General features: G+C 35.2%; 1 protein-coding gene across 1 annotated transcript in view; it reads right to left on the bottom strand.

The window, feature by feature from the left end:
- Nucleotides 1-6,536: 6,536 nt before the first annotated feature.
- Nucleotides 6,537-25,972, bottom strand: part of Bx (LIM domain-containing protein Beadex) — a 213,615-nt gene continuing 194,179 nt past the window's right edge. The window contains exon 5 of the mRNA XM_073977956.1: nucleotides 6,537-9,409. Within this exon, the coding sequence (XP_073834057.1) occupies nucleotides 9,088-9,409 (322 nt within the window). The 3' untranslated portion in view covers nucleotides 6,537-9,087. The remainder of the gene's footprint in view (nucleotides 9,410-25,972) is intronic.

Here is a 25,972-nt window from a genome sequence, read left to right as displayed (position 1 = left end):
GTTGCCTGGCCGGGGAATCGAACCACCGACCTTCTGCGTGCAAGGCGGGCGTGCATACCATTGCACCGAAATTATAATCATTTTAATTTTACCGACATTTGTCGGTAACTCAAAAAATTAGTTAAAGCGCCCCATACACTATCAAATTTTGATGTCAACATTTGTAGTAGCATGTGTAAATTTTTCAAAATATGAGAAAATCCATGATACAATAAGAAGGTAGCAGCAACTGCTGGTAACATAATGCTAAGTTTACATTTACGAAATCCACTCGATTTCAACTGTCAATTCCATAGCTCAAACGTCAAATGAAATCTCATCTGGATTTCATTTGACGTTTAACCTATGGATTTGACAGTTGAAATCGAGTGGATTTCGTAAATGTAAACCAAGCATAAGATGTCAAAATTCGACATAAATTCAATGCAATTGACACATTAGGTGTGTCTTTTTACGTTATAATTAGTAATAATTATTACGAAATGTTACTAAATGCTGTCTTTTTACACAAAAGTTCAGTAAAAGAGAGCGAAGTGAGAGAACAATTTTGACAGTTGTTTGCTGAGAAATTGCTAAAAGTTGCTGAAAGAATTTTTCCCAGCAACATTTAGCAAGTTCGATCAGCTGTTTTTAATCATCTGCTAATGGTCAGCTGCTCAATGTTTACCTTATTTTTGTAGAAAAATACTATAAATATTACGATTCAGCTATATTTATTGATTATTTTATTAATATATTAATAATTTTTTATTCAATTTGCTTAAAATTGAAGAACTGTTTCATTGCTTTGGAGTTAGTTTTTCTTTCATGCATTGGCGACAATGTTTTCATTTTGTTTATCAGCAGTTATCATGCTAAAGTTTGCTAAATGCTGTATTTTTACTTTTTTCTCTATTTTCGTAGCAAAGAGTAAAATTTCTCTTACTCTCTGAAAAGAAGTTACTGAATAATTATTACTGAAAAAGTAAAAAGACACAGCTATTATGTTACCATCAGCTGGGCTGATAATAGCTGTGTCTGGTTACCCTCAAATTTGTAACAATTGGTCTGTTCCTTTACTTTTAAAAATGGTAAAACCGGCAAATGTAGTAAAAGTTGTAAACTGCTCCCATATGAATTGCATGGTGTCTGAAGTAAAGGAACGATTTCGAGTAAAAAGTGGTAAAACTTGAAGATTCTTGACCGTAAAAGAACAGAGCTAATTTGTACCAATTGTTGCTGGAAGTCGTCTGTTAACACAAAAAACCAGCAAAAGAAAGCGATTCGAGAGAGACATTTTGACAGTTCTTTCACTGAGAGCTTGCAAATTCTTGCTGGACAAATTTCTCCTAGCAAGCACTAGCAACTCTTCTTCTTCTTCAACAACAATAAAACATCTCTTTTTATTTTTTGTTTGATTTATATTTGTGAAAATTAAAAACAATTTTATTGTGGAAATAGCAAGCCTAATTGTATTGCTTTTTTGGAGAACAAAGTTGCAAAGTGGGAAAAATCCTTTTTTGGGACATTTTCTTTTTTCTTTTTAATAAAATACAACATTTTTGCTTCCTTTGGTTCCTTCATTGGCGGACAAATTGTTCTGTTTTGGCAAGTCAGCAGATTGCTTGCTCGGTTTTGCAGGGAAGGTATTTATTTACTTTTGCAATTTTCTAGCAAAAGAGAATAAAAACTCCTTACTCTCTGAGAAAATTCTTGCTGGGAAAGTAACCAGACATACCTATTAATAGCCCTTTTCATAGGTTGTTTACCAAAGGAAAGACTCTCTCAGACAGGCTACGCAAAAAACCCCATCAAATTCTCTTTAATTTATTTTGAGAGAGAACTATTAAGTTAGATGTATTATCGATCTGTTACAACGATGTCAAAAAGGTTTTGTAAGCATAGATAATTTTCTTATTTTCTTATACCCTAGACAGACGGCAGCGTTAACTTGCATTAACTGTCTTAATTCAAATTAATTCGTGCATTATCCACATTCTTAATACACAAAATCAAAAGGAATTTAAACGGGATTCAGGTATTTCAATATGGCAATGCTGTAAAAGAGAGCCCATATTCATGTAGGAGAGAGAGCATATTAAAACGCTGAGACATAAGCTTCGTTCCAGAACTAAAAAGTTTTTACACATTTAACACATTTTGCACAATTTTACCCAAAATGCGTACACCAAAAAAGTTGCAAAATGTTCACTTCTCTTTGAACAAAAATGGCGCTAAATAGCTTTCTCTTTAGACACTTTTTACACGACAAATTTAGGCGAGCAAAAATGTGCAACATGTCTGTCGGCTTCTGATTGGCTGACATGTCGGCTTTGACATTTGTTCCAGATTTGTTGACGTTTCTGCCATTTTTCCGTTCCCATACATTTTGGAAAAATGTGTATGTTGGGCTCATTTTCGACAGTTTGCTCTTTTGACACTTTTATCATTAAAATAGTACTGGAACGAAGCTATAATTTACATAGCAAAAAATAACAAAACAGTTGTTTACCAGCAATCAGCTGTTTCGTAAATGCAGAAACTGTCGTCTGTCACTGTACAATTAAAGGCCGTTCTTAATGCAAATTAACGCTGCCGTCTGTCTAGGGTATTAACACTACTTCATTCCGAAATTATCATTCAATATATTATTCAGCATATTCCACAAATATTGACATTTTTCATTCATAATTTTGGTTTTTAGTTTTTGTTTTAAAATAAACACATTTTTTGCCGTCTACCTTCTTAATATTCCCTGAAGATTGCCTGATCGATTACCGGTTACTATCAAACAAATCGATAACATTGCTTGAACGTTTTCGATCGAGTTTTGCCATGCTGTTTTATTGTCGTGTGGAATCGAGTCTTGTCATACCGTTTTTTTCGTGTCGAAAACTTATTCACGAGCAAATTCTCGATCGAATCGAATCACCTAATTAGGTCCCTGACTTGTAGCCGAATACACTGTGCCAAGCGTACGAACATTAAGGGTTGTTTAACGCTTACATGTGTACCACCAACGGTTCTTTTTTGTGTTAAAAAACTCGCGTGACGACGATGAGCGTGAACACACAACCCTCGGATTTGTAGTCGGACACACATGCTCTGTGCCACGTACTTATTACTTCGTCTTTATTTGCATATCCGTTATCCGGATGTTAAGCGATCATACAATATTACATTGTTCTTGCAAATATCTAGTTTATGTGGAAAGCGATAATTGTCGGTTTTTAGCCGCTGTTAGAAGACTGAGTTCATCGCGGTATCCGGTCTAGTCTTGAATATTTTCTAGCCAGGACAATTCTCGTCGACCTCTACCACGTCTTCCTTCAACTTGGGATTTGAGAATGATCTGCAGGATCTTATATTTGTTGTTCCTCATCAAATGTCCCAAATAGGAAACTTTCCGGGTTTTGATGGTTTTAATTAGCTGCCGTTGTACATTCATTCTTCGCAGAACTTCTTCATTTGACACTCGATCGGTCCATGGAATTTTGAGCACACGTCGGTATGCCCACATTTCAATTGCTTCCAATTTCTTCTCGTCTGCTGATTTTACAGTCCATGTTTCAGCCCCGTACAATAGAACAGACCATACATAGCACTTGATAAAGCGGGTTTTAAGCTCAATGTTGATGTCGTGGCTGCTTAGTACTTTTTTGTATTTGAGAAACGCTTCTCTCGCCATTTCTATACGACATCGTATTTCATTAGAAGATTGCCACTGCTCATTTATTTGTGCTCCCAAGTATTTATATCATTTTACTCTCTCTATTTCTGATTCACGGATTTTTAGTGTGGAGTTGTAGAAATTGGTGCTTTTACTAACGATCATATATTTTGTCTTATTAAGATTAATGTATAATCCGTATGAATTACTTATCTCGTTGAGGGAACTTAAGAGACTTTGGAGTCCAACTAAAGAACTCGCTATTATCATGGTGTCATCAGCGTATCGAATATTGTTAATGAATTGTCCATGTATTTGTATCCCAATCCTTTTTCCTTCTACGCATTCTCGAAATATTTGTTCAGCATATACATTAAACAATAATGGTGAAAGTATACACCCCTGTCGAACACCTTTTGATATTACTACTTCATCTGTAGTTTCACCGGATACTTCTACTGATGCTGTCTGGTTCCAGTATAGATTTTTTATGCATCTTATGTCATTGTTTTCAATGCCTATGGACGTCAGAATTTCCATTAGCTTGTCGTGTTTAACAGTGTCAAAAGCCTTTTCATAGTCTACAAAACACATAAATACGTCTTTTTGGACATCGCGACACTTTTGGATTAGCACTTGAACACCAACTAGTGCTTCTGGAGTTCCCATTCCCTCTTTAAATCTAAATTGCGTTTCTCCCATTGCTGCCTCGCATCTGGGGTATATTCTTTTGTGAATTATACGTAGGAATACTTTTAAGGCGTGGCTCATTAGGCTAATTAATCTATAATCGTTGCATTTTCTGGCGTTTGCTTTCTTTGGTATGGGGACAAATGTAGATTTCAACCAATCTCGAGGATATTGTCCTGTGTCGTATATATTATTGAATAGTTTCACAAACAATTGTATTTTGTTTTCATCGATTAATTTGAGCATTTCGGCGGGAATTTCATCTAGACCAACGGCTTTTTTGTCCTTTAACGATTTTACTGCATATATGACTTCTTCTTTGGTAATAGGATTTACACTTACGAGAGAATTTTCGTTTATGTCAGAGTTTTCATTACGATCACAATCTGATCTTTCATGATCTGTAAATAGTTTTAATATGTATTCTTTCCATATTTGCTTTCTTTGCGAGATTTCAAAAACGGCTTGGTTATTATCATCAAAGAGTATAGATGGAGGTTTCCGTTTGTATATTCCGGCTGTTTCTTTCAGCTTTTTGTGCATATTAAAGTCGTCGTGGAGTGTTTGTAGGGCTTCAATCTCTTCACATTTTCGTTTGAGTTGTTCATTTTTTGCGATACGCGTTGCGATTCTTATTTCTTTGTTGATTTCCCAATATCTTTCGAAGTTTATGTTTTTACATCTTTTTCTTTCTGATCGAAGTTCTCTTATCTCATCAGTCATCCATTCTGCGTATGTTGGTGTTGGATCTTTTTTAGAGCACTTCTCATAGTAGTTTTAATACTATCCTTAACATCATTCCATACAGTTTCTATTCCATCTTGATGAATTCTTCTAAGGTCTGCGTTTATTGTATCCGCAAGTGCTTGTTTAATTGTCGGGTTGCTTAACTTATTGAAATCGGGTTTCGACACTTTCTTTTTGCGCTTAATTGTTGCAAGTTTTGTCCGAACATTTGCCATAAGAAGGTTATGATCCGATGGTATATCCGCTCCAGGATATGTAGAGCATTTTGTTATACAGGAACTAAAACGTCTGTTGATCAGAATGTAATCTATTTGGTTACGAACCACATTGGTTCTATGGTCCTGTGGGGATTTCCAAGTATATAATCTTCTTGGGTGGAGTTGAAATAGCGTATTTGATATTATAAAATTGTGTTCTTGACAGAACTGTACGAGTCTATCTCCCCTTTCGTTTCTTTTCCCCAAGCCATGTTTTCCCGTGACGCCAGCTACATGCTCATTGCCAACTTTAGCATTGAAGTCACCCTGTATGATGGTCAATTCGTGGGGTTTTGTCATTTTCAAAAGTTTTCCTATGTCGTCGTAGAATTTTTCAACTTCATCTGAACTCCCATCACATGTGGGTGCATAGACTTGGATTATATTCATGTTTATTGGTCTTCCCTTTATTTTTACCATCATTGTTCTTTCAGACATTGGGAAATATCCAGATGCACAGTTAGCTATATAGTTCTTCATTATAATGCCCACACCTTTTCTATGTACACCGTTTAGGTTTCCAGAGTGGTACACTCTTGTATTTTCGTATCTAAAATCTCCACAACCTGTCCACCAAGTTTCGCTGACTCCAAGTATGTCCATGTTTAATCTATTCATTTCACATACCGCATTGTTGAGTTTCCCAGCTTCATATAAGCTTCTAACATTCCATGTTCCAATATTTAGTTTATTTTTTGTTTTACCTCCGGGGATTCTTAGCACCCTCATTTCGCCGGAGACTGAGGGCCATTCATTCTGTGTTGTGTTGTTCATTGTATGATTTTCAAGGGAAGTTACTTCAGTGGTTTCCCGTTTCCTTCTGAAGGATTTAAAGTTTTCCATCTTGTTTGCAGCCGCTCCTCATGGAGTTCAGACGCTGTTTGCTGCCGCTTCACCTGAAGACAGACGCAGCCACCTGTTGGTCCACGAGACGTATTTGATTTCTGTCTTACCACCCATATCTGGGAAGCATTCCCCTATCCGCCACCTGGGGACGCGCCCTATAGGGGTTACAGGTTCCCCGTAGGGCTTATTACTTAGTAAGGTGTAAATAAACCATAAATAACCCATTTTTTTTTTTTCATAACCCATTTTTTCAGCTTACTGGTAATTCAGAAAGTAGCTTGTTTACACTAGCTGGCAATTAGTTACATAATGACTAACGGATACGAATTTAAATAAAACACATAGAATTAAATTTTCTAGAATAATTTTTATTTTATTTTTATATTTTTTATTTGAATTGTTTCATTTTTTCAGTTTCTTGTTTTTTGTTTTGTAATTTTTAAATTCTTTCATATTTTCGTATTTCACTTTGTAGTTTGTTTTCATTGTTGTTGTTGTTGTAGTAAGAATGTAATACAATATTTTGATTTATTTTGACAAGTATTTTTTATTTATTAATCTATGTATGTATGACATTTTGTATTCAGATTTCTTTGTTTGTATTTATACTTTTACTTATTGGTATTTATTATAAGAGTGTGTCCTTTTGCAATGAATGATTGGATTGATTTTTCAGAATAAAATCAATGACACATACAATTACAAATTTTATTTCGTTTTTTTTTTTAATTTATTAACTTTGGTTGTTTTTTCTTTTCTTAATTCATTGTTTACTGCTACTTGAGCGTTGTTGGTTTTGCTTATTTTATTAAAAATGTGGGAGTTGGGGGGAATGGGGGGAGGAAGGACCTGTTTTGTTTTGCAATATTTAAATACGGTATATGATATATTTGTTATTTTTGTTGTTGTTTGTAAGACATATTTCACTATTTTTGTAATTTAATTTTTAATGATTATTTTTAATGCTTTGGAAGGGGGGAAATGAAGAAAAACAAAATTGAGGTTTGGGATGAAAATGAGTAAGGGTGGAAGGGGAAGTAGAGAGGACTTTAAGCAAATTCTTCGCCTGCGTTGCCAAATGTTTATAATTTGACAATGCAGGTGGATCAATAACAACTTCAGATACTGCTTAGTCCCGGTCCACACTAGGGCGATTTCAATGAAACAATTTCTTGAAATTAGGTGTTCTTAGATAGAGTTCCCCACTACAACAATTTCATAAAATTACTTTAATATGGAACTCGATCTAGGAACGCATAATTTCATGAAATTTATTCAATGGAATCACTCATGTGGACCGGGATTAGTTAAGATCTAGTGGCTTCATGAAACGAATGGCCTGAAATTGTGCGTCCTTAAATCGAGTTCCTTACTACAGTAACTTATTGATATTACTCTAGTGAGGACTTCGACTTAGTTTCTGCCTTAAAGGGCCGCGTTTAGATATCGCATTGGACATTTATCAATGAATCTTTAAGTCTCAGATTATACCTCGAGTTCTACTAAAGTAGACCTTCCATCCTAAATGTTTAAAATAATTTATTTGGGAGAATTTTTAGATTATCGTCAATAGAGAGAGGGTGGGGATGCTAGAGTAATGTTTAAATGACTTTAAATTAGCCTCACACTAAACTAAACTTAGGAAATAATCAACAATCAGATTTGAGTTTTAGTATTTTTTGTTTTTCGTATTTTTTGTTTATAAATTATTTATAGTTGTAGCAGAACAAATTGTCTAAAATTAAAAATTATACATTATAAAAAATACAGTATTTTATGAGCAATTTTTTAAAGTTTTTTATTTATTTTTAGTTTTACTGCCAAGGGCAGTTGATTTTTTTTTAATTTCCTTAAATTTGTATATAATAAATTAAATTAAACTATTTACAAGATTTTTGGGGGAAGTACGAATATTGTTGTTTTTGTTTTTATTTTTAATCTAAATTATAACTTATTTTCTAAAATAAAACTTAAGGGAAATAATAATTTACAAGTCTTTTTTATGCATTAACAAAATTATAACAAAACTTAATTATAAATATAAAATATATAAACATTTTTTAAGCACATCATAGAGAGAGATAATAGTAGAGAAAAACTGTACAAAAATTATTATTTAATATAAAACTTAAAAACAAAGTGTCCGGAAATGTACAAAGCATATCGGTGGGAGGATGACTTTTTGGAAAAGTGAAAGAATTAATTTTTTATGTTATAAGCAAATATAACGCTTTCCTTCTTTTCGTATTTTCAAAATTATTTCGTAAATTAAAATGTTCATCCTTCAATCTAACTCTCCTTGTTTCCTTCCTTATGAAATAAAAGGAAAAAAATGAGCAGCTCTTTTGGCACAACTTTTATGTTTCAATTTCACAATAGAATTGCACATTTCTTCATAAGCGAAACAAAAACAACTTAAGAAATTCGAGTATTGTCCAATTGAAAGTTCTTGACCTCAAAATAAATTATAACAAAGTACATTTTTCCAAAAAAAAAAGAAAATAATTTACAAAATCATTTTAAAATAATCACAAATTATTTTCAACATAGTAAATACATATGAAAACATTTAATTATTTCTAAAAAATCCTGTGTGTATGTTTCAAAATCACACAAAAAACATGTGTGTATTTATACTTCGTTGCCAGAACATAAACAGAAGCGGAAACTTAAAATTCAATCATTCGTTTGTTGCATTTTAAATTCCATTTTAACGTCCTTCTTCTTCACTTCACTCAGTCTCACACACACTGTCATACACATGGAGGGGCTGCGCTGGGCTTTTTTTGTCTCAACACCTTCGTTCCTTCTTTACTTTCTTTAAAATTTTCTTTGGTAATGTCCACGATTCATCCAATAATGCCGTCTATGTTGGTGGCCCATGGAAGTCGTTATATTTTAGCTTGAAGCTCCTAATGAATTTTTCATATGAGCTCCAGTACCAGCACCAAATGGCGAATTGCCTGGACCTGTTTGTGGCCCGTTATTGTTGAGGTCGCCAGGGGTTCGAGGACCATTTGCCCCAGCACCCATCATACCACCCGGTCCACCGGCGCCAGCCGCACCTCCTGCTCCGGTGGGTGAATCTTGAGCTATGGAGTTGACATGTCGCTTCAGCATAGGATGATTGGCCATTGACGCAAAGACCAGTCGCTCTTCATAATCATACTCACAGAGTATTTTGTTTTCACACAAATAGAAACGGTCACCAACACAGAATCTGTAATGAAAAGAGAAGAGAAAAAAACAAGGACATGAGTTACAATACTTGGAAACATACACATTTAAAAATTCTTAAATTTCCGCTTGCCGGAAACAGTTTTTTACATTTTTTTGTTTTTATTTCATTTTTTTCGAAGGGAAATGCATTTGAATGTTAAATGGAATTTTATTTTTTGTTTTTCTTTTAAAATACTTAAAAAAATAAAAACAACTGAAGACCAATGTTTTTAAATGAAAATGTCCCCTGTTTATTTTTTAAAGGAAATCGAAAAAGTCATTTCTGATGAAGGTTTTTGCTTGCATTTCATATCTGCAGCATCATGAATCATCATTGTTTTAATGATGGCAACTTCCTTTTTGTCGTCAAAGATTTTGTGAAATGTGACGTTGGCAACTCAAAAACAGCTGTATATGGAAACACCAAAATTAAAGGCGTTCCAAAAGAAAGACAAATTTTTATTTTCTTATAGGTTAAGGGGAAGTTAGAATTTAAGACAATACATACAGTTTGGACAATGGGCTGTAATGTTAGTGTCAAATTCCGTTCGCCATTTTTGGTATGCTCCAGAACTGCAAGAATCTACACAATTTTACTATTTTTTCGATAACATAAAGGACAAATTTTTATCGTAGTAAAAATGTGTAGATTCATGCAGGTTCTGGAACAGTCATTTTAAATTTTATTATTCCAAAATTGATGTATATTAGGGATATATATTTTTTGAGGATAAAAAACTATTTCTTATAGAGACTTTTTCATATCAATGATATGTAACGTCCTTAAAGACCGAGCGACGTGCCGCGCACTATAACACCTCTAGAGGCGCTACAACATTAGTTAAAATGTGTGGCATTTTGTTAAATTTGAAAAAAAAAATAAAGACCTAATATGCGACTGAATATTTTATTTCAACCAAGTCCATACTACAAATCACACCATATGCTTTTTCACATGTATAAGCATAATGTTAATTAAGCCACGTAAAAGTTTACTCATGACGCTCTCAAAGAAGCACTGTCCGCCATGGTGGACGTTTGAGCTCTCAAAACTGCGAAAACAATAAAATAACGGGGATTCTCTAACGCATTTTTTGGTTACCGACAAAACACAGTAAAATTAAAATGCTTATAATTTTGGTCATTAACGAAATTTGTCGGCAAGTTAGAAATCAAATTAATGTTGTCGATAAGTCTTACCGATAGCAACAGAGCTGCCAAATTTTATTCATGATTTTGCGTTTTAATTCCACCGATATTTGTCGGTAGCCAAAAAAAGCGTTAGAGAATTCCACCACTTGTGGGAAAACTTTACCGAATCTCTGGAAATCCTCATTACTATAAATAAAAATTACATTGACTCTATTAACTGTTTCTCCCCTTACAAATCTCCTAGGCCGAATGATGTTATAGCAAATACTGCAACGCGCGGAGAGCGTAGTTAATCAATGGGTAGTGCTCATCTATAGAATATGTTTATCTCTAGCTGCCTAGCTATGAGTTGGAGAAAGGTAAAAATAGTCGTCGTGCCCAAGGCAGAGAAACCTAGTCAAGAAAATATTAAAGACTTTAGACCTATAAAAGGCGCTATACGGACTTGTCCCGCTCACCATGCTATATGAATTTAAGTAACAATATGAGCGCAAGAGCTGGATATAGTTCCAATAGTTCCTTGTCCGGAACAGTTCCTTAGAACTAGCTCGTTGCGGAACTACACAACTCTAGTGTACATATAAAGGCTTTACCTATTCAATTGCGTGTGCGTTCGAAAAAACAAAATACATGTATTTCAAACTGAAAACAAATACATGTATTTTATTTTTTTTTTGAACGCACACGCAATTAATTAGTTATTCCATAACAATTAATGATGATTACTGAACTTCTGACCTTTGCTATGCTTTTTGGAGTAAAATTTCCAAGCAGAAAAGAATGGAATAACGGATCACCACCAACGGGTCACGAAAACAGCAACAAACTCGGGTGTCTATACGGAAAAAAAGCTAATGCCCACGCAAAGCTAACCTCTCGACTGTAGTGTTTTTCAGGCGGAGATATTTTGGGATTTTTTCGACATTCAAGCGGTGCTCCTAGCATCAAATAAAAGGTAGCGGAAGCATGTAAAGAAGAAACTGCTAAGTTAGGGCGTCTGACTAGAGTAGATTTTGCTTACAGGCCATAAGCGACTTGTTGGCAACGAAAAAGGAAACGAATTAGCCAGAGCAGGATCTTTCTCTCACCAATGGGAGTAATTAAAATTATCACACTACAACATCAAACGCTAATTACAAGCAAAGAAGAGATATTGTTAAAGCAACCATATTTTAAGAACAAAATATTATATTTTAAAAATCTGAAAATATATATTGTTAGTCCAACAATATATATAGTGTCATTATGGTTCCTGACACAAAATATATGTTTGAAACAGCAATATATATTTTCAGATTTTTAAAATACACTATTTTGTTCTTAAAATATGGTTGCTCCAACAATATCTCTTCTCTGCGTGTAGACAGCGGAATCCAATGCAAACGCATATATGGTTAGGATGGTCGTAGAAAATATCTGATTCGACAGAAACTCATCTATCAAAACTCATTTATCACAAAGCAAAACGAATTAGGCCCAGAGATTTTTGCATATTTTACATATCGTACATATTTTGACATATTTACATAAAATGAGCATATGCAAAAACATATACAATGATTTGTGGCCTGAGAATTCCACCGAAATGTTTGAAATTTGGTATTAAGTCTTCGTTTGAGGTACGAAACTTTACACCCTAAATTTGTTCGCATAGGTCCACGTTTTCATATAGCCCCCATAGAACGGTGCCTCCTAATTTTCGGTATTTTGAAAGTTGTGGCCTCAATATCCCCCCGAAGTAACTGAAATCATTACAAACCTCCTTTCCCACCCATTATTTTAGCAAGGGCATGTCGCGCGAAATATCTGGTTATTTTGAAATAAGTAGTCACAATCTACTCAGTATCTACTTATTTCAGTAGCTACAAAATAACCAGAAATTTCGCTTGACATGCCCTTGTTGAAATAATGGGTGGGAAAAGAGGTTTGTAATGAGGATTTTTGCTGGGTAGTCTTCGATTCCACATGAAATTTGTCGATATATGTAGGTCCACGTCTACAGATAGCCACTATAGAACGTTAACTCCCGGTTTTCGGTATTTTTAAGGTTCTGGCTGTAGTTATAAATTTCTCTATTTTATTGACTTGTCCGAAGAGAATTTTAAACAGAAAAATTGTACACACAAAATTTTATTTTTTGAAATTTTGTCTGTAAAGGCGAAGATCATTTTTAATGATTTTTATTAATTTTCTCGTTTAGAGTTAAGCTTGATGATCGAAATTTTTTTGCAAGTGAAAAAGGAAAGCCAAGGACTCGAACCCACACAGTCACCAAATTACGTGAACTGGTTTCGCTGTTAGTTGAACAGCTCTTCAGACGTATCGACTGTGGGATGGCTTCTCTGTCCTTGAACTTTTGGTTTTTCAAATGAAAATTTGTTTTTATACATTTCACGGATATTTGGCCGTTGAATTTTATTTCTTCATGACAAACGCTTTTTTGCGCTGCCTTTGAAGATATGAGTTTGGCTTTGAACGCTAACACGCCGTGAACCCGCGTTCTTGAAAGCATATGAAACAAATGTTGTCACGTTGCATAAAATTCCGCTGTTTACTGATAAGCCAAAATGTGGTTGTCACATGATGTTTATCGTTTGTTTTTATTGTAGTACACTGTAAGTGATGAGAGAAGCAAATGCAAAAACAACTCAGTGTGCGCCCTCACAATACTTCTTTGCAAAGAAGACCTTCACTGCTCTACTTTAACAAAAGCTCTCTCATGAACAGTTTTACCAGAAAAGTAAAGGAACGGAAAAATGGTAGATCTGGTAGCAATGTCAAAAAGCAACATAAAAAATGAATTTTCGTCTTTTATTTCACAGTTTTTAATTTAGTTTTGTCAGCGTTCGACTTTTTCCTCTGTTTTTGTTCACTTTTTTTCTTCATTGTCAAATAATCGCCAAACAAATGTCGAAAAATCAGTTCTACCAATTTTTTACCTGAAGAAATTTGTCTGGTAGCCTGTGGTAGAAGAGAAAGGCATTTCTGATCTCTCTCCTCTCTCACTCTTTTAAAAATTGTTGCCAGCTTTACCACTTTTTGGGGTTAAGGAACGCTTTGCAGGTTAAAAATGGTAACAAATGTTAAAAATGGTAACCTCAGGTAAGTAAAGGAACACAGCTATCAATTGTATGCTTCTTGAAAAAGGAACGCTTTTCGATTTAGTTTGTTCATGTACATGTAGTGTATATTCCAGAGATTGGCAATGCGAACGATTATATTTACCCTTAAAGTATGCTTTAACATTTGGAATTGTGGAAGGTAAGTTAACTAGCAAATTTTACTGCAAGTTTTTAGCTTTGTTAATATGTATTAAAAAACAGCACTCGGATTTTGCATTACCAATTCAAAAAAGTATCACCCCTGTACGGTGTTCCCACTAATCAAAGTACCGACTACTCATTGTAGACCCCACAAACTATATATATTCTTGATCAGCGTGCGATATAGCCATGTCCGTCCGTCTGTGGAAATCAGTCTAGCGTTCGAACGGGTTGAAGTAGGTGGATGAAATTTTGGGAAAATCTTTTATATGTACGTAGGACTTTTGGTTTTGATCCGGGCTATGTAGGTCCACGCCTTCGTATAGCCCCCATACAAAATGACGCGTGACGCGTCGTCGTTTTAAGAAGTTATTAAGATATTTGTCCCATTTTACCAACGAATTGGTTGTAATTCGGTATTTTGTGTCTCCAGAGGCCAAAAAACGTTCGTACCAAAGTTGGTTGATATAGGTCCATGTTTTGGTATAGCCGCCACATAAGGCTCCTTATAAAGTACGCGCCATTTTAATATTTTTTGAATGTATTAGTCCCATTTTTCAGTTCTAAATGAATAAAATACCTCAAGACATTATAGACCCACATTTTGTTGTAGATTTTAAGCATATAATGGTTTTAGATACTTAGATTTTGTCATAATTTACAAACACTTTCCAGTACTGCGTAACTCAGAAATTTGCATTGCATTAAGTTGAACATGTAATAAAATCTTTCTGTGGATTAGAATGTCTGAACGCAGTTTTTTTCGGGGGAATTTGGACATTTTGAAAATTTTAGTCTTCAGTGAAATTCAACATAAAATAATTGTCATTTCTACAATTCTATAGCATTCAATCATAATGCTATTCTTGTGATTTTATTTTCAATTTTCCAAAACAGTCAGTCAATGAAAACAATGCCCTCTGAATGTAGGCTCCCCGTTGTTTGGGCTCAAAATTCCAATATATTATATTCAATATGTTACCAAATATATAAAATTTATAAGAATATTGAATTTCCTGAAGTGTTTACATGGCTGGGCAATTGTTGTTACAAGCCAAAAAACAAAAACCTCGGGAATACCATTCAACTTTATGGCCTTGTAAAATTTTCTCTCAATACTTTTATATTTTAACGGATGTCGTCTAATTAAAAATGCATTTAAAACCTCCGTATTGGATGCATACAATATGCATATGCATATTTAAGATATTTTTTCCTATAGAAAAATAAATGTTTTCCAATAAAAAGAAAAAGGCCAGTGGTTTGCACGAATGACTGATTGGACAGTTGAAAGCCGCAAGCAAGCCAGTGGATTGTAGACATTTTAATAAAAAACAACAGCCAAGCCACGAATGGTTTTATGGCAAATGTTGTTGGAATATGCAAATAAATATCAACCCTATTTACTGCCGAAATGTATGGCCATTGTTTGGCTGGAGAACTAATCAATTTTTAAAAAATTAATTCAATTGCCAAAAAATCACTGGAGCTTGCTGCTGCTTGTCACATCTATCCCATCCTCTCACACAAGCTTGCCAAAGATTTATGCCACAGACGACATATGTAAGCCAACGCACCTGGTGATCACAAATGACCAGCAGTCCAATAGAGAGCTGACTCTACCTATCCAGCCTGATGGCATTAAATGTTTACATGTTGTATGCAAATGTGGAAGAACTCCTGGGGTATGTAAAAATATGTCGAGCGGAAATGTGACGTTTGTGTTTATTATTTCCACACAAAAAATCGACAAAACAGGAGAAAAGAAATACGAAAAAACTGAAACATCACCATGATATTGGTGCTGTTTTTTATTTGGTGTGCCAAGTTCCCATTGACATTTGTGGTGTTTTTCATAATTTCCTGTTGATGTTGTCCTCTTGACGTTTTCCTACTCATCATCGTCATCATCAACATCATCTGTGGCTACGTACATACAGTCAGGGACAAAAGTTTACATACACCCCATAAATCTCAGGTTTTAGGACAAGTGATGATTTTTACGAAATTCCAAGTATGCAGTTTTATTTCTTCTCACTAATAAACAATATTTGAAACAACAAAAGTATAATCCATAATACAAATAACGGTAACTTTTACAAAAACCAAAAAATGGTGGGGACAAAAGTTTACATACACCCCAAGGAAATTGTGTATTGCCGTAGAATTTATGGAATTAGCGGCAAAATTTCTACATTTTATTGTTTCAGCGAACGACTCTGGGTGTCCAAGATATATTTTAGAGAAACAAAAATAATTTTTGGGGGTTAAATGCCGTTATTTAAGGTCAGAATTCTTGTATTCCTCATCAAAGCTGACCCTTGCTTAATTCTTTGCGTTTTAAGGTATTGTACTTTATAAAAAGCATAAAATTAGTGTCAGATGGCAAATCTTGAGACCCTAGAAAGCTTTGAAGTTGTTCCTGTTTATAATATACCTACCTGGAAGTCGATAATGCGCGTTTTTTTCAGAATTTGCTTAAAGAAAAAAGAATTCTTTGCGCAAATTACATCCAGAAGGTTTTGAAGTGCCTTGTAATATGATCTGATACAATCCTTGGACATCAATTGACTCAGAAATGTACAATTATCCGAAACTTTTCGCCCCTATAGTGACGGTAATTATCATAATACAAAAACGACATTGTTCACGGTACAAATTTCATGCTTTTTTGTAGTGTTTATATTTTGATGCTATGGAAGCTTTGGGAGCAGGTTTGTAACAGAATATTTCACATTTCTGGTTCAACTGATGTCCAAGGATTGTATCAGACCATATTACAAGGCAATTCAAGGCCTTCGGTATGCAATTTGCGCAAAGAATTCGGCGGAATCTATTAACTTCCAGCGAAATCTCAGGGAAAACGTGCCTTATCGACGTCCAGGAAGGTATATTATGAGCAAGAACAACTTCAAAGCTTTCTAGAGTCTCAAAATTTGCCATCTGATACTAATTTTATGCTTTTTATAAAGTACAATACCTTAAAACGCAAAGAATTAAGCAAGGGTCAGCATTGATGAGGAATACAAGAATTCTGACCTTAAATAACGGCATTTAAGCCCCAAAAATTATTTTTGTTTCTCTAAAATATATCTTGGACACCCAGAGACGTTCCCTGAAACAATAAAATGTATAAAATTTGCCGCTAATTCCATAAATTCTACGGTAATACACAATTTCCTTGGGGTGTATGTAAACTTTTGTCCCCACCATTTTTTGGTTTTTGTAAAATTTACCGTTATTTGTATTATGGATTATACTCTTGTTGTTTCAAATATTGTTTATTAGTGAGAAGAAATAAAACTGCATACTTGGAATTTCGTAAAAGTCATTACTTGTCCTAAAACCCGAGATTTATGGGGTGTATGTAAACTTTTGTCCCTGACTGTATGTACATACATATGTATATCTCAGTTATCGATATCATAAAGTGTTGATTGAAATTTCAGTAAATCACATTGGCTGCAGGCAGCAAATTCAGAAACTATGGTAGGAGTTACAACAGCCCCAGAAGACAAGTTTTGTAACGAAAAAAATGGGAAACGGAAGCACCCGCAGCTTTATGCCGCAAACAATTTTTTCGTGTGGCTGAGTATTTTTTTTCTACTTTTTATGGTACATGGTTTACCTCCACCAGATTTAAGGGATAAAAAACTGGGAAAAGTTACTTTTTTCCAAAAAACAGAAGGGATTTCTGTTCTGAGTAAAATGCAGTCTTTATCTGCTGTTGTAACTTTTTTGTTGCTGTTTTGTCAATAGAAGTAACTATTTTTTGTTTTTGCTATTTGATTCCCATCCAGCCAGTTTGTGGCCATGTTGCTGCCATTAAATTGCTCCTCTTCCGCTGTTAAACTTTCTGTTTTGTGGGCACAGGTGCTGGATCATATGAACCGCTACTTTTTTCTCCATGGCATTTTTACATTATTTGAGTTGCAAAGTGTTTGTTGTTTTTCGGGTTGACTTCTGGTTTTTTTCTTCTTTTCTATCCGCCTCTCTATCTCTCTCTATCTTTGCATTGTGTTTTGAAAGATAAACACCACACACACATTTTTCAATGGATCAAAAAGTTGTAAATTGAAGGCAGCAGAGCAGGATACTCTGGGTGTTTAACTGAGCTCTGAGCTCCTGTGTTTGTTAAAGTTAAATGTTTACAATTGAAATCTGGCAGTTTTGCAACAAACATAAATCACCAAAGACTAAAAAATACACAACAAAATACAATTGAAATCCCTTTTGTAAGCCCTTCTTTAAGTTGATTGTATAGCAAGTAAAGCCAATTCACTCTGGTATGATAACAGAAGAATAAATATTTTTAGCAATTTGTTATATTTGAAAAACTGGTTGTGTTACTAAAACGTTTATAAAAACTTGCATAAATGAACTACCTATTTTTATTATAAATAAGGGAATGTGAATAAGTAGTAATAAAATAAGATATCCTATAAAGTTAATGGGCCACGTTAATTTCTCCATTAACCATTAATTTTTCGATTTCTATGCAACTCATGATTTATTTGTTGCTCAGTGTAATCTTCCGATAGATTGTAAGTTGGTAACGCGAACTAATTTGATCGTTCTTAAAGTTTTCGCCTTGAAGTATGCTTTAAAAATGGAAAATATAAATGTTAAGTTCATTTTAGGGATTTTATACTATGTTTAAATCACCATAGACGACATCACCAGTGGATACGACATCACCAGAGGATACAGATACGACTCTCAGAAAATGGTCTCAAACAAAGTAACACTAAATGTTGAGTAAAATTCTTACCGGGAAGGTCGCACTAATTCGAGGCTCCAAATATTTTCGTGTAAACACCAACATTCTACCTTGATTCCAAGCGTTTTTTACAAAAATTAAAAGATTACGTGTTCGGCCACCGGTGAATGTTGAAAAACAATCGTTTTAACACTGCACACTTTAAAAATAAACAATTTTAAAACACAATTCTGGCAAAAATAACCACTGGAAAGTATTTTGTTTTGATTCAACTCAAAAAGATAAAAGAGTTAAGAAAATCGCTGAATAACAACAGCTGTGTTTACTCTGTCTGTCGAATAATGGTTTTTTACATAGTTGCCACAATCTAAAGTTTAGCCAACATTCCAAGGTACGTCAATAAAAGAAGAAGAAGAATTGGTGAGCCTGAAAGTATACTCCGAAATTTAAGCAAATAAAATAAAACATCATCTAAGTGCTAGTATAAACGTAGGTTTGTGAATTTGCTAATTCACAATAGCCATACATTTTTGAATAAAGCCATAAAGTATGTCAGTTTCCCCGGTTAATTCACCATTCAGCAGTACCAGCACAGTGGGACTTACTGAGCAAAATGCGAAACGCAAATTGATGGAAACGTCTCCCGACAATTCCACAATGGTAGGGAATATGTCCACAATGGAATTAATGAGTCTGATGAATGCGTGTATGTCGAAGCTGTTGGATCAGAAATTAGAAAATCTGCCAACAAAGGACGATATTCAAGATATCAAAAACAACATCGATGTTGTCAAAAACGACATTGAAAGATTATCAACCGAGAACGAAGAACTTAGGGCTGAATTAAGAACATTGCGATCGGAAAGAGATGAAGAACAAAAACGATTGCAGCGATTGGAAGATCAATTAGGAAGATGTAAATTAATCATAAGAGGTTTACCAAGAGAAAAGTCGTTGCATGGGGCTGTCAACAAACTTTTTCGCTTCAACTTAAAAATGAATATTGAAACTGAAATAGAAAATATTAAGAAACTGCACGAGACCAACGAAAAAGTTACAGTTTTGGTAGAACTCAAATCAGCAAAAACAGTAGCAGAAGTTCTCAAAAGTGCGAAATTACTGACTGGAACATCAATATTCATAGAACGTGATCTGAGTGGTATAAGATTGCAACGGAAGAAGGTAATGCTGTTACTTAAAAAGGAACTAAATAAGATCAAAAAGGATAAAAGAATTGCCGTGAGAGGGGAACAACTGGTAACCGATGGAAGAACATTACATTGGAACTCTACAAACAAATTGGTTTGCGGCGAAAGTTGCGGTACAGAAGTTCTAATAAGTATTTTCGGCGATGATGTTAAAAATTTAAACTTAAACTACGATATCTTAGTATCACATTTAAATTCAAAAAACTATTAAAAGGAACTAATACACTTAAAGAAAATAATTTAAAAACGAAAAATATAACTAAAGATAAATTAAACTTTGAAGATACTATAGTAAATGGAACTTTTGATTTAAATATTATATCCTATAATGTTCATGGTCTAGGAAATAAAAATCTTCACCATCGTTTCTTTGAATATTTAGATAACTTCGATATTTTTTTACTTTTGGAAACGCACGTTGAAGAAACCAAGCAAGAAATTTATTCCAAACAATTCAAAAATTTTAAAATATTTTGGGTTGCGGCTACTAGAAACAATGCTAGAGGAAGGGGCATTGGTGGGCAGTTATTCGGAGTGAAGAACAGTCTAGAGAGCGATGGATTCCAGCACAAAATTATCAATAGAGGAAGCCAATTAGTGATCAAATGCGAGCTAAATTCATTTCAATTCGAAATAGTACCGGTATATTTAAGAGGAGCAACTTGGGATGAAGATTTTGAAAGCCTGAAATGTGGAGTTGAATATAATCAATGTAGTAAAATAATTATTGGCGACCATAATGCACGTATTGGAGAGCAACAAGAGCTTCCCATAGAAATGGCAAAAAACTGCTTTAACATGCGTACATCGAAAGATAAAATAATTAACTCCAACGGCAAAAAATATATAGAATTCTGCGGTAACAATGGTCTTGTAATTTTGAACGGACGAGTCAAAGGCGATGAGGAAGGACAGTTTACATTTGCCAATAAAAACGGTAGTTCCGTAATTGACTTATGTTCCGTGTCTCCTGAAATCCTTGATGTTTTGAAAACATTCCAAATAGATGATCAAATATGGTCAGACCATTTTCCTATTATAATAAAGATTTCAATACCATGTGAAAAAACTAAGATGCCTGAAAAACCTAATCCTTTACCAAAATTAACTTGGAAAAATGAACACAAAAGCTCTTATCAACATGCTTTGAATTGTAAGACAGAGTCATTGCCAGTAATTCCATTCATCAAAGACCTAACGGGAGCAATATATGAGTCATATCCAAAACAAATGATACCCAAAAGTGTTAGATTCAAAAATAAATGGTTTGATAGAGCATGTTTGAAGAGTAGGAGCAAGACGATGAGGTTGCTCAACAAGTACAGAAAATCCGGGAACATAAACGACAGAAAGGCATACACTGAGCAGAGAAAAGCATATGTAAACGTATGTAAAATCAAAAAAGCGGATTATTACAAGAGCTTGGAGGAAAAATTAGACAATACGTCGGATAGTAAGGCCTGGTGGAGTCTCGCTAAAGAAATTAGAGAGTCAAATGGAAAAGTTAGTTGCTGTTTATCTGCGGATGTATTACAAATATACTTCAATTGTCTTCTGAACCCAACAATTAACACAGCCTCGATTTTGTATGCGCGCTCCAACATTACAGACACACTATTAGACGGAAATTTCACAATCGAGGAAATTAAAGCGCAACTCAGAACTTTAAAAACTAATAAGGCGCCAGGGGACGACCAAATCCCATACGAGTTTTTCATTCATGCACCTGATCTATTCTTAGAACGCCTATGTGAAACTTTTACAAGGATCTTAAACGGTTTCGATGATTACGAAACTTTTCGTACAGGAATAATATTTCCAATACATAAAAAGGGCGATATCACGGATGTAAACAATTATAGAGGTATAACCTTCATGAACTGTATTGGAAAACTCATGATTGGTATGATAAATAGAAGAATAGTGAGTTGGATAGATAGATACCAGATATTAAATGAATACCAGGCCGGGTTCCGTAAAGGATACTCAACTGTCGACAACATATTTAATATAACGGCTATAGTAAATTTGAAGTTTAATGAAAACAAAAAAGTATACGCCTTCTTTGTAGATTTCAAGGCAGCATTTGACAGAATTCCTAGAGACCTACTAATTTACAAACTTCATGAGATAGGTTTGTCTGCTAAAATCATAACCTTCGTAGATGAGATATACAAGAATACCAAGTCAGCAGTGTGGTCAGGAAACCAGCTGTCTGATTACTTTGATACCGTAACTGGAGTAAAACAAGGTTGTCTTTTATCGCCCATTTTATTTGCAATATACCTTAACGACCTTCATGAACACTTAGAGGGAGGACTTTATATTGAAAAGAAAAACATCCGACTACTCATGTACGCGGATGACATAGTCATAATGGCCGATAATCCCAATACACTGCAAAAAATGATCTTAAAATTGGAAACATATTGCGAAAGATGGGGAATGGAAGTGAATCAAGCGAAATCTGAAATTATGGTGTTTAGAAGAGGAGGTAAACTTGCGGTAAACGAAAAATGGACATATAAAGGAGAAACGTTGCGAATTGTCAATGAGTACAAATACCTAGGAATTGTATTAACCCCAAAACTATCCTTTAGCAAGCATCTTATCAAAAAAGAAGAGGCGGCAAAAATGGCATTAAACTCGACTTGGAAAACTTTTATCGCCAACCCATCAATACACTTAACCGCAAAATGCAAACTGTTTCTATCAGTTTGTCGATCCATTTATAGTTATGGAGCACAGGTATGGGGAGGCGCATATTTTGAAGAAGTCGACAAACTGTATCGTTATTACATAAAAAGAATATTAAGACTACCAGAAAGCACCCCGAATTACATAATCGCACTGGAGACGGCATACGAACCGGGATTTATATATACGTACTCGCTTCACTTAAATTACCTATCTAAAGTTTTATTTGATCTTGAAGGTCATAGACTGCCACACATTCTTGCACTACAACTACGCAACAAAAACATTTCTTGGTACAAAGATTACATGCTAAGATTGGACGAGCATAATGTATGCAACAGAAATGTCAACACAAGTAAGAAATATTGGACAGATGCAAGCAAAAAACTGCTGCAGGAAATGAAGAACAGGACTTACAACTTACACATTCAAAAAGCTAATCAGAGTGAATATAGATTATTCAAGTTCCTAGACTTTAGCATCGGACCCATCTATTGCAGCAAGAATTACAGTCAAGAATATATCACGCTCATAATGAAGGCTAGAGGTGACCTGTTTTGGCTAAATCACAATAGGTACAGGACTACGAATGAGCAGAGGTGCTCCATGTGCAACATGGGAGAAGCGGAAACATTCGTGCATTTTCTAGGGCGGTGCCCCATATTAACAAGTATACGATCTAGACATTTTAACAAAACTGAAATGTTATTTGATGAAATTATTTCAATCCTAAATGGTGGTGAAGATTTTTGTTGGATTAGTTTATGCAGATTCTTGAAAGAAGCTCTTAAATACCGAAATATGCTAATAAATGAATTTAATTATTAACTGATCAAAAAAAAAAAAAAAAAAAACTATTTTATATATACAAATAAATTACTCAATTCTCCAGCTGACGGTTTTAAATACAACCATGCTGAATAATTTCTTTATTTACTTTACGAAATAAAATTGTAATTGTATTAACTATTTATAACGATTTTTGAAAAATAAATAAAAGAAATTGGAAAATAAAAAAAATAATAAATGACAATTGAGGACGTTCCGAATAAATATGGAATTTATCATATGCCAAATTAAAATGTGCTTAATCTTCCAAAAAACCGCTAGATACTGTTAAACGTTATTTATTTGCAAGTCCTTTATCCGAATATAAGCCATCACACATATATTAATAAATGTGTGTCAAATAATGTTCTTCATATTGGCTAATGGGTGGAGCTAGAACAGCGACGACCACAGAAATACAACCAAAGCGAAGACATGTATGAACGTATGAGTGAAAAAAACAACAACCACATTATGTTTTTGTTTGCTTTCATTCATTTACACTGTACGTGAAAGAGAGAAGCAAATGCAAAAACAACTCAGTGGACGATCTAAGCAAATAAGCTCGTCCCTGAGCTAGAATTCTGCGTGCACCGCCATGTGGCCCGAATTTATACGCCTTTTTAGCGGGTTCATTATCGCTCATTCTTATGATATGGCCTAGCCAACGCAATCGTTGCATCTTGCATACAGCTCGTGGTTCATGCGACGTCGATATTCACCGTCAACGCAGATTCAAACACGCCAAACACTGCCTTATCTGCTTGCGCAAGTACCCAGGCTTCGGAACCATACATTAGCACGGGCAGTATCAGTGTATTGTAATGAGTTACTTTTGTTTGACGAGATGTGGCTTTATTCGAAAACTGCTTACTTAGCCCAAAGTAGCATCTGTTGCCCAATACAATTCTTCTTTTTATTTCACAACTGATGTCGTTTGTTGTGTTTACGGAGGTGCCGAGGAATACGAAGTCTTTTACTACCTCAAAATTATAGGAACCAACTTCAACAGTTGGTCCGATCTCAATGGACGCATTGCGCGTCGACACCATCAACTTGGTCTTCTCGCCATCTTCGTTTGCCTCTCGTATAACCTTTACTAGCAGGATGTTAAAAAGATCACACGAAAGGCTGTCTCATTGACTGAAACCTCTTTTGGCACAAAACTCTTCGGAGAGGTTCTTTCCTATTTTAACTGAGGACCTCGTGTCAGTTAAAGTCATTTTACAAAGCCGGATGAGCTTTGCGGGGATACCAAATTCAGACATGGCTTGGAATACCTTTGAACGCAGCGGCCTGTCGAAGGCTGCTTTATAATCGACAAAAATATGGTAGGTGTCGATAAGCATCACTTGGGTCTTCTCCAGGGTGTGCCGTAGGGTAAATATCTGGTCAATGGTGGACTTGCCGAGTCTAAAGCCGCATTGGTATGGTCCAATTATTTCGTTGACCATGGGCTTTAGTCGTTCGCACAATATCCCTGACACTATCTTCTAGGCGATAGGGAAAAGACTTATGCCCCTATAGTTGGAGCATAAAGTCTTATCTCATTTTTTATGGACGGGACACAGGATGCTCAGGTTGCAATCGTCGGGTACTCGTTCTTCCTGCCAGATGGTGCTAACTAGCTGATACATACACCTTATCAGCGTGTCGCCTCCGGTTTTAAACAGCTCAGCTGGTAGGTCATCAGCTCCTGCTGCCTTACTATTCTTCAGCCGGTTTATTGCTGTCTTTACCTCATCTTGGTCGGGTGATATACATTCAATACCATCTTCTGGGATTGGATCTGTGGTATCTTCGTCGACTTCCCTACTATTGGATACCAACAGTTTGGAAAAATGATCTTTCCATATCCTTAGCACACTATCTGTATCAGTTACCAGATTACCTTGCTGCTCTCTACAGGAGGATGCGCCAGTTCCAAAGCCATCAGTTTGATGTTTCGCTCTGTGGTAGAATTTTCGGACTTCATTCTGTCTCCTGAACATCTCGATTTGTTCACACTCCTGCTTTTCCATTTCTTTTTCTTGCGGAAAAGACGTTTCTCTTCTCTCCTTTTCTCCCGATATCTCTCTCGTGCGCTACGCGTTGCTACTAATTGTAAAGTAGCTCTATATGCCGCATTTTTCTCTTCGGTAGCAGCACGACACTCCTGGTCATACCATGAATTCCTTTGTGGAGGTCTCTGGAAACCAAGTATGGATTTTGCGGCTGTTTGCATGGAGTGGGCAATATTTTGCCATTGTGTTGTTATGTTATCGGGACAGGGAGTGTTCTCATTAAGCAATTGGGCTGGTTGAGTGGAATATGCTGTGGCTATCTGTTGTGTTTGCAGCCTATCGATGTCCAACTTCCGCGTTGTATCTGTTCGTGCTTTATTTGCAACGTTTAGACGGGTACGTACCTTTGCTGCAACAAGGTAGTGGTCCGAATCAATGTTTGCGCCTCGGAACGATCGTACATCCAACACGCTCGATGAATGTCTTCCATCTATCACAACATGATCAATTTGATTACTTGTTCTTTGATCTGGAGACAGCCAGATGCCCTTATGAATATCGAGATGCTTAAATCTGGTACTGCTAACCACCATGATTTTTGCAGCTGCAAAGCCTATCAGCCTCATACCATTGTCAGATGTTTGACTGTGGAGACTGAATTTCCCGACTGTTGGGCCAAAGATATTCTCCTTT

Source organism: Musca autumnalis, unplaced genomic scaffold (genome assembly GCF_047663935.1).
Source record: "Musca autumnalis isolate F117 unplaced genomic scaffold, ASM4766393v1 scaffold_3, whole genome shotgun sequence".
NCBI lineage: Eukaryota > Metazoa > Arthropoda > Insecta > Diptera > Muscidae > Musca > Musca autumnalis.
This window is presented reverse-complemented; position numbering and strand designations above follow the sequence as displayed.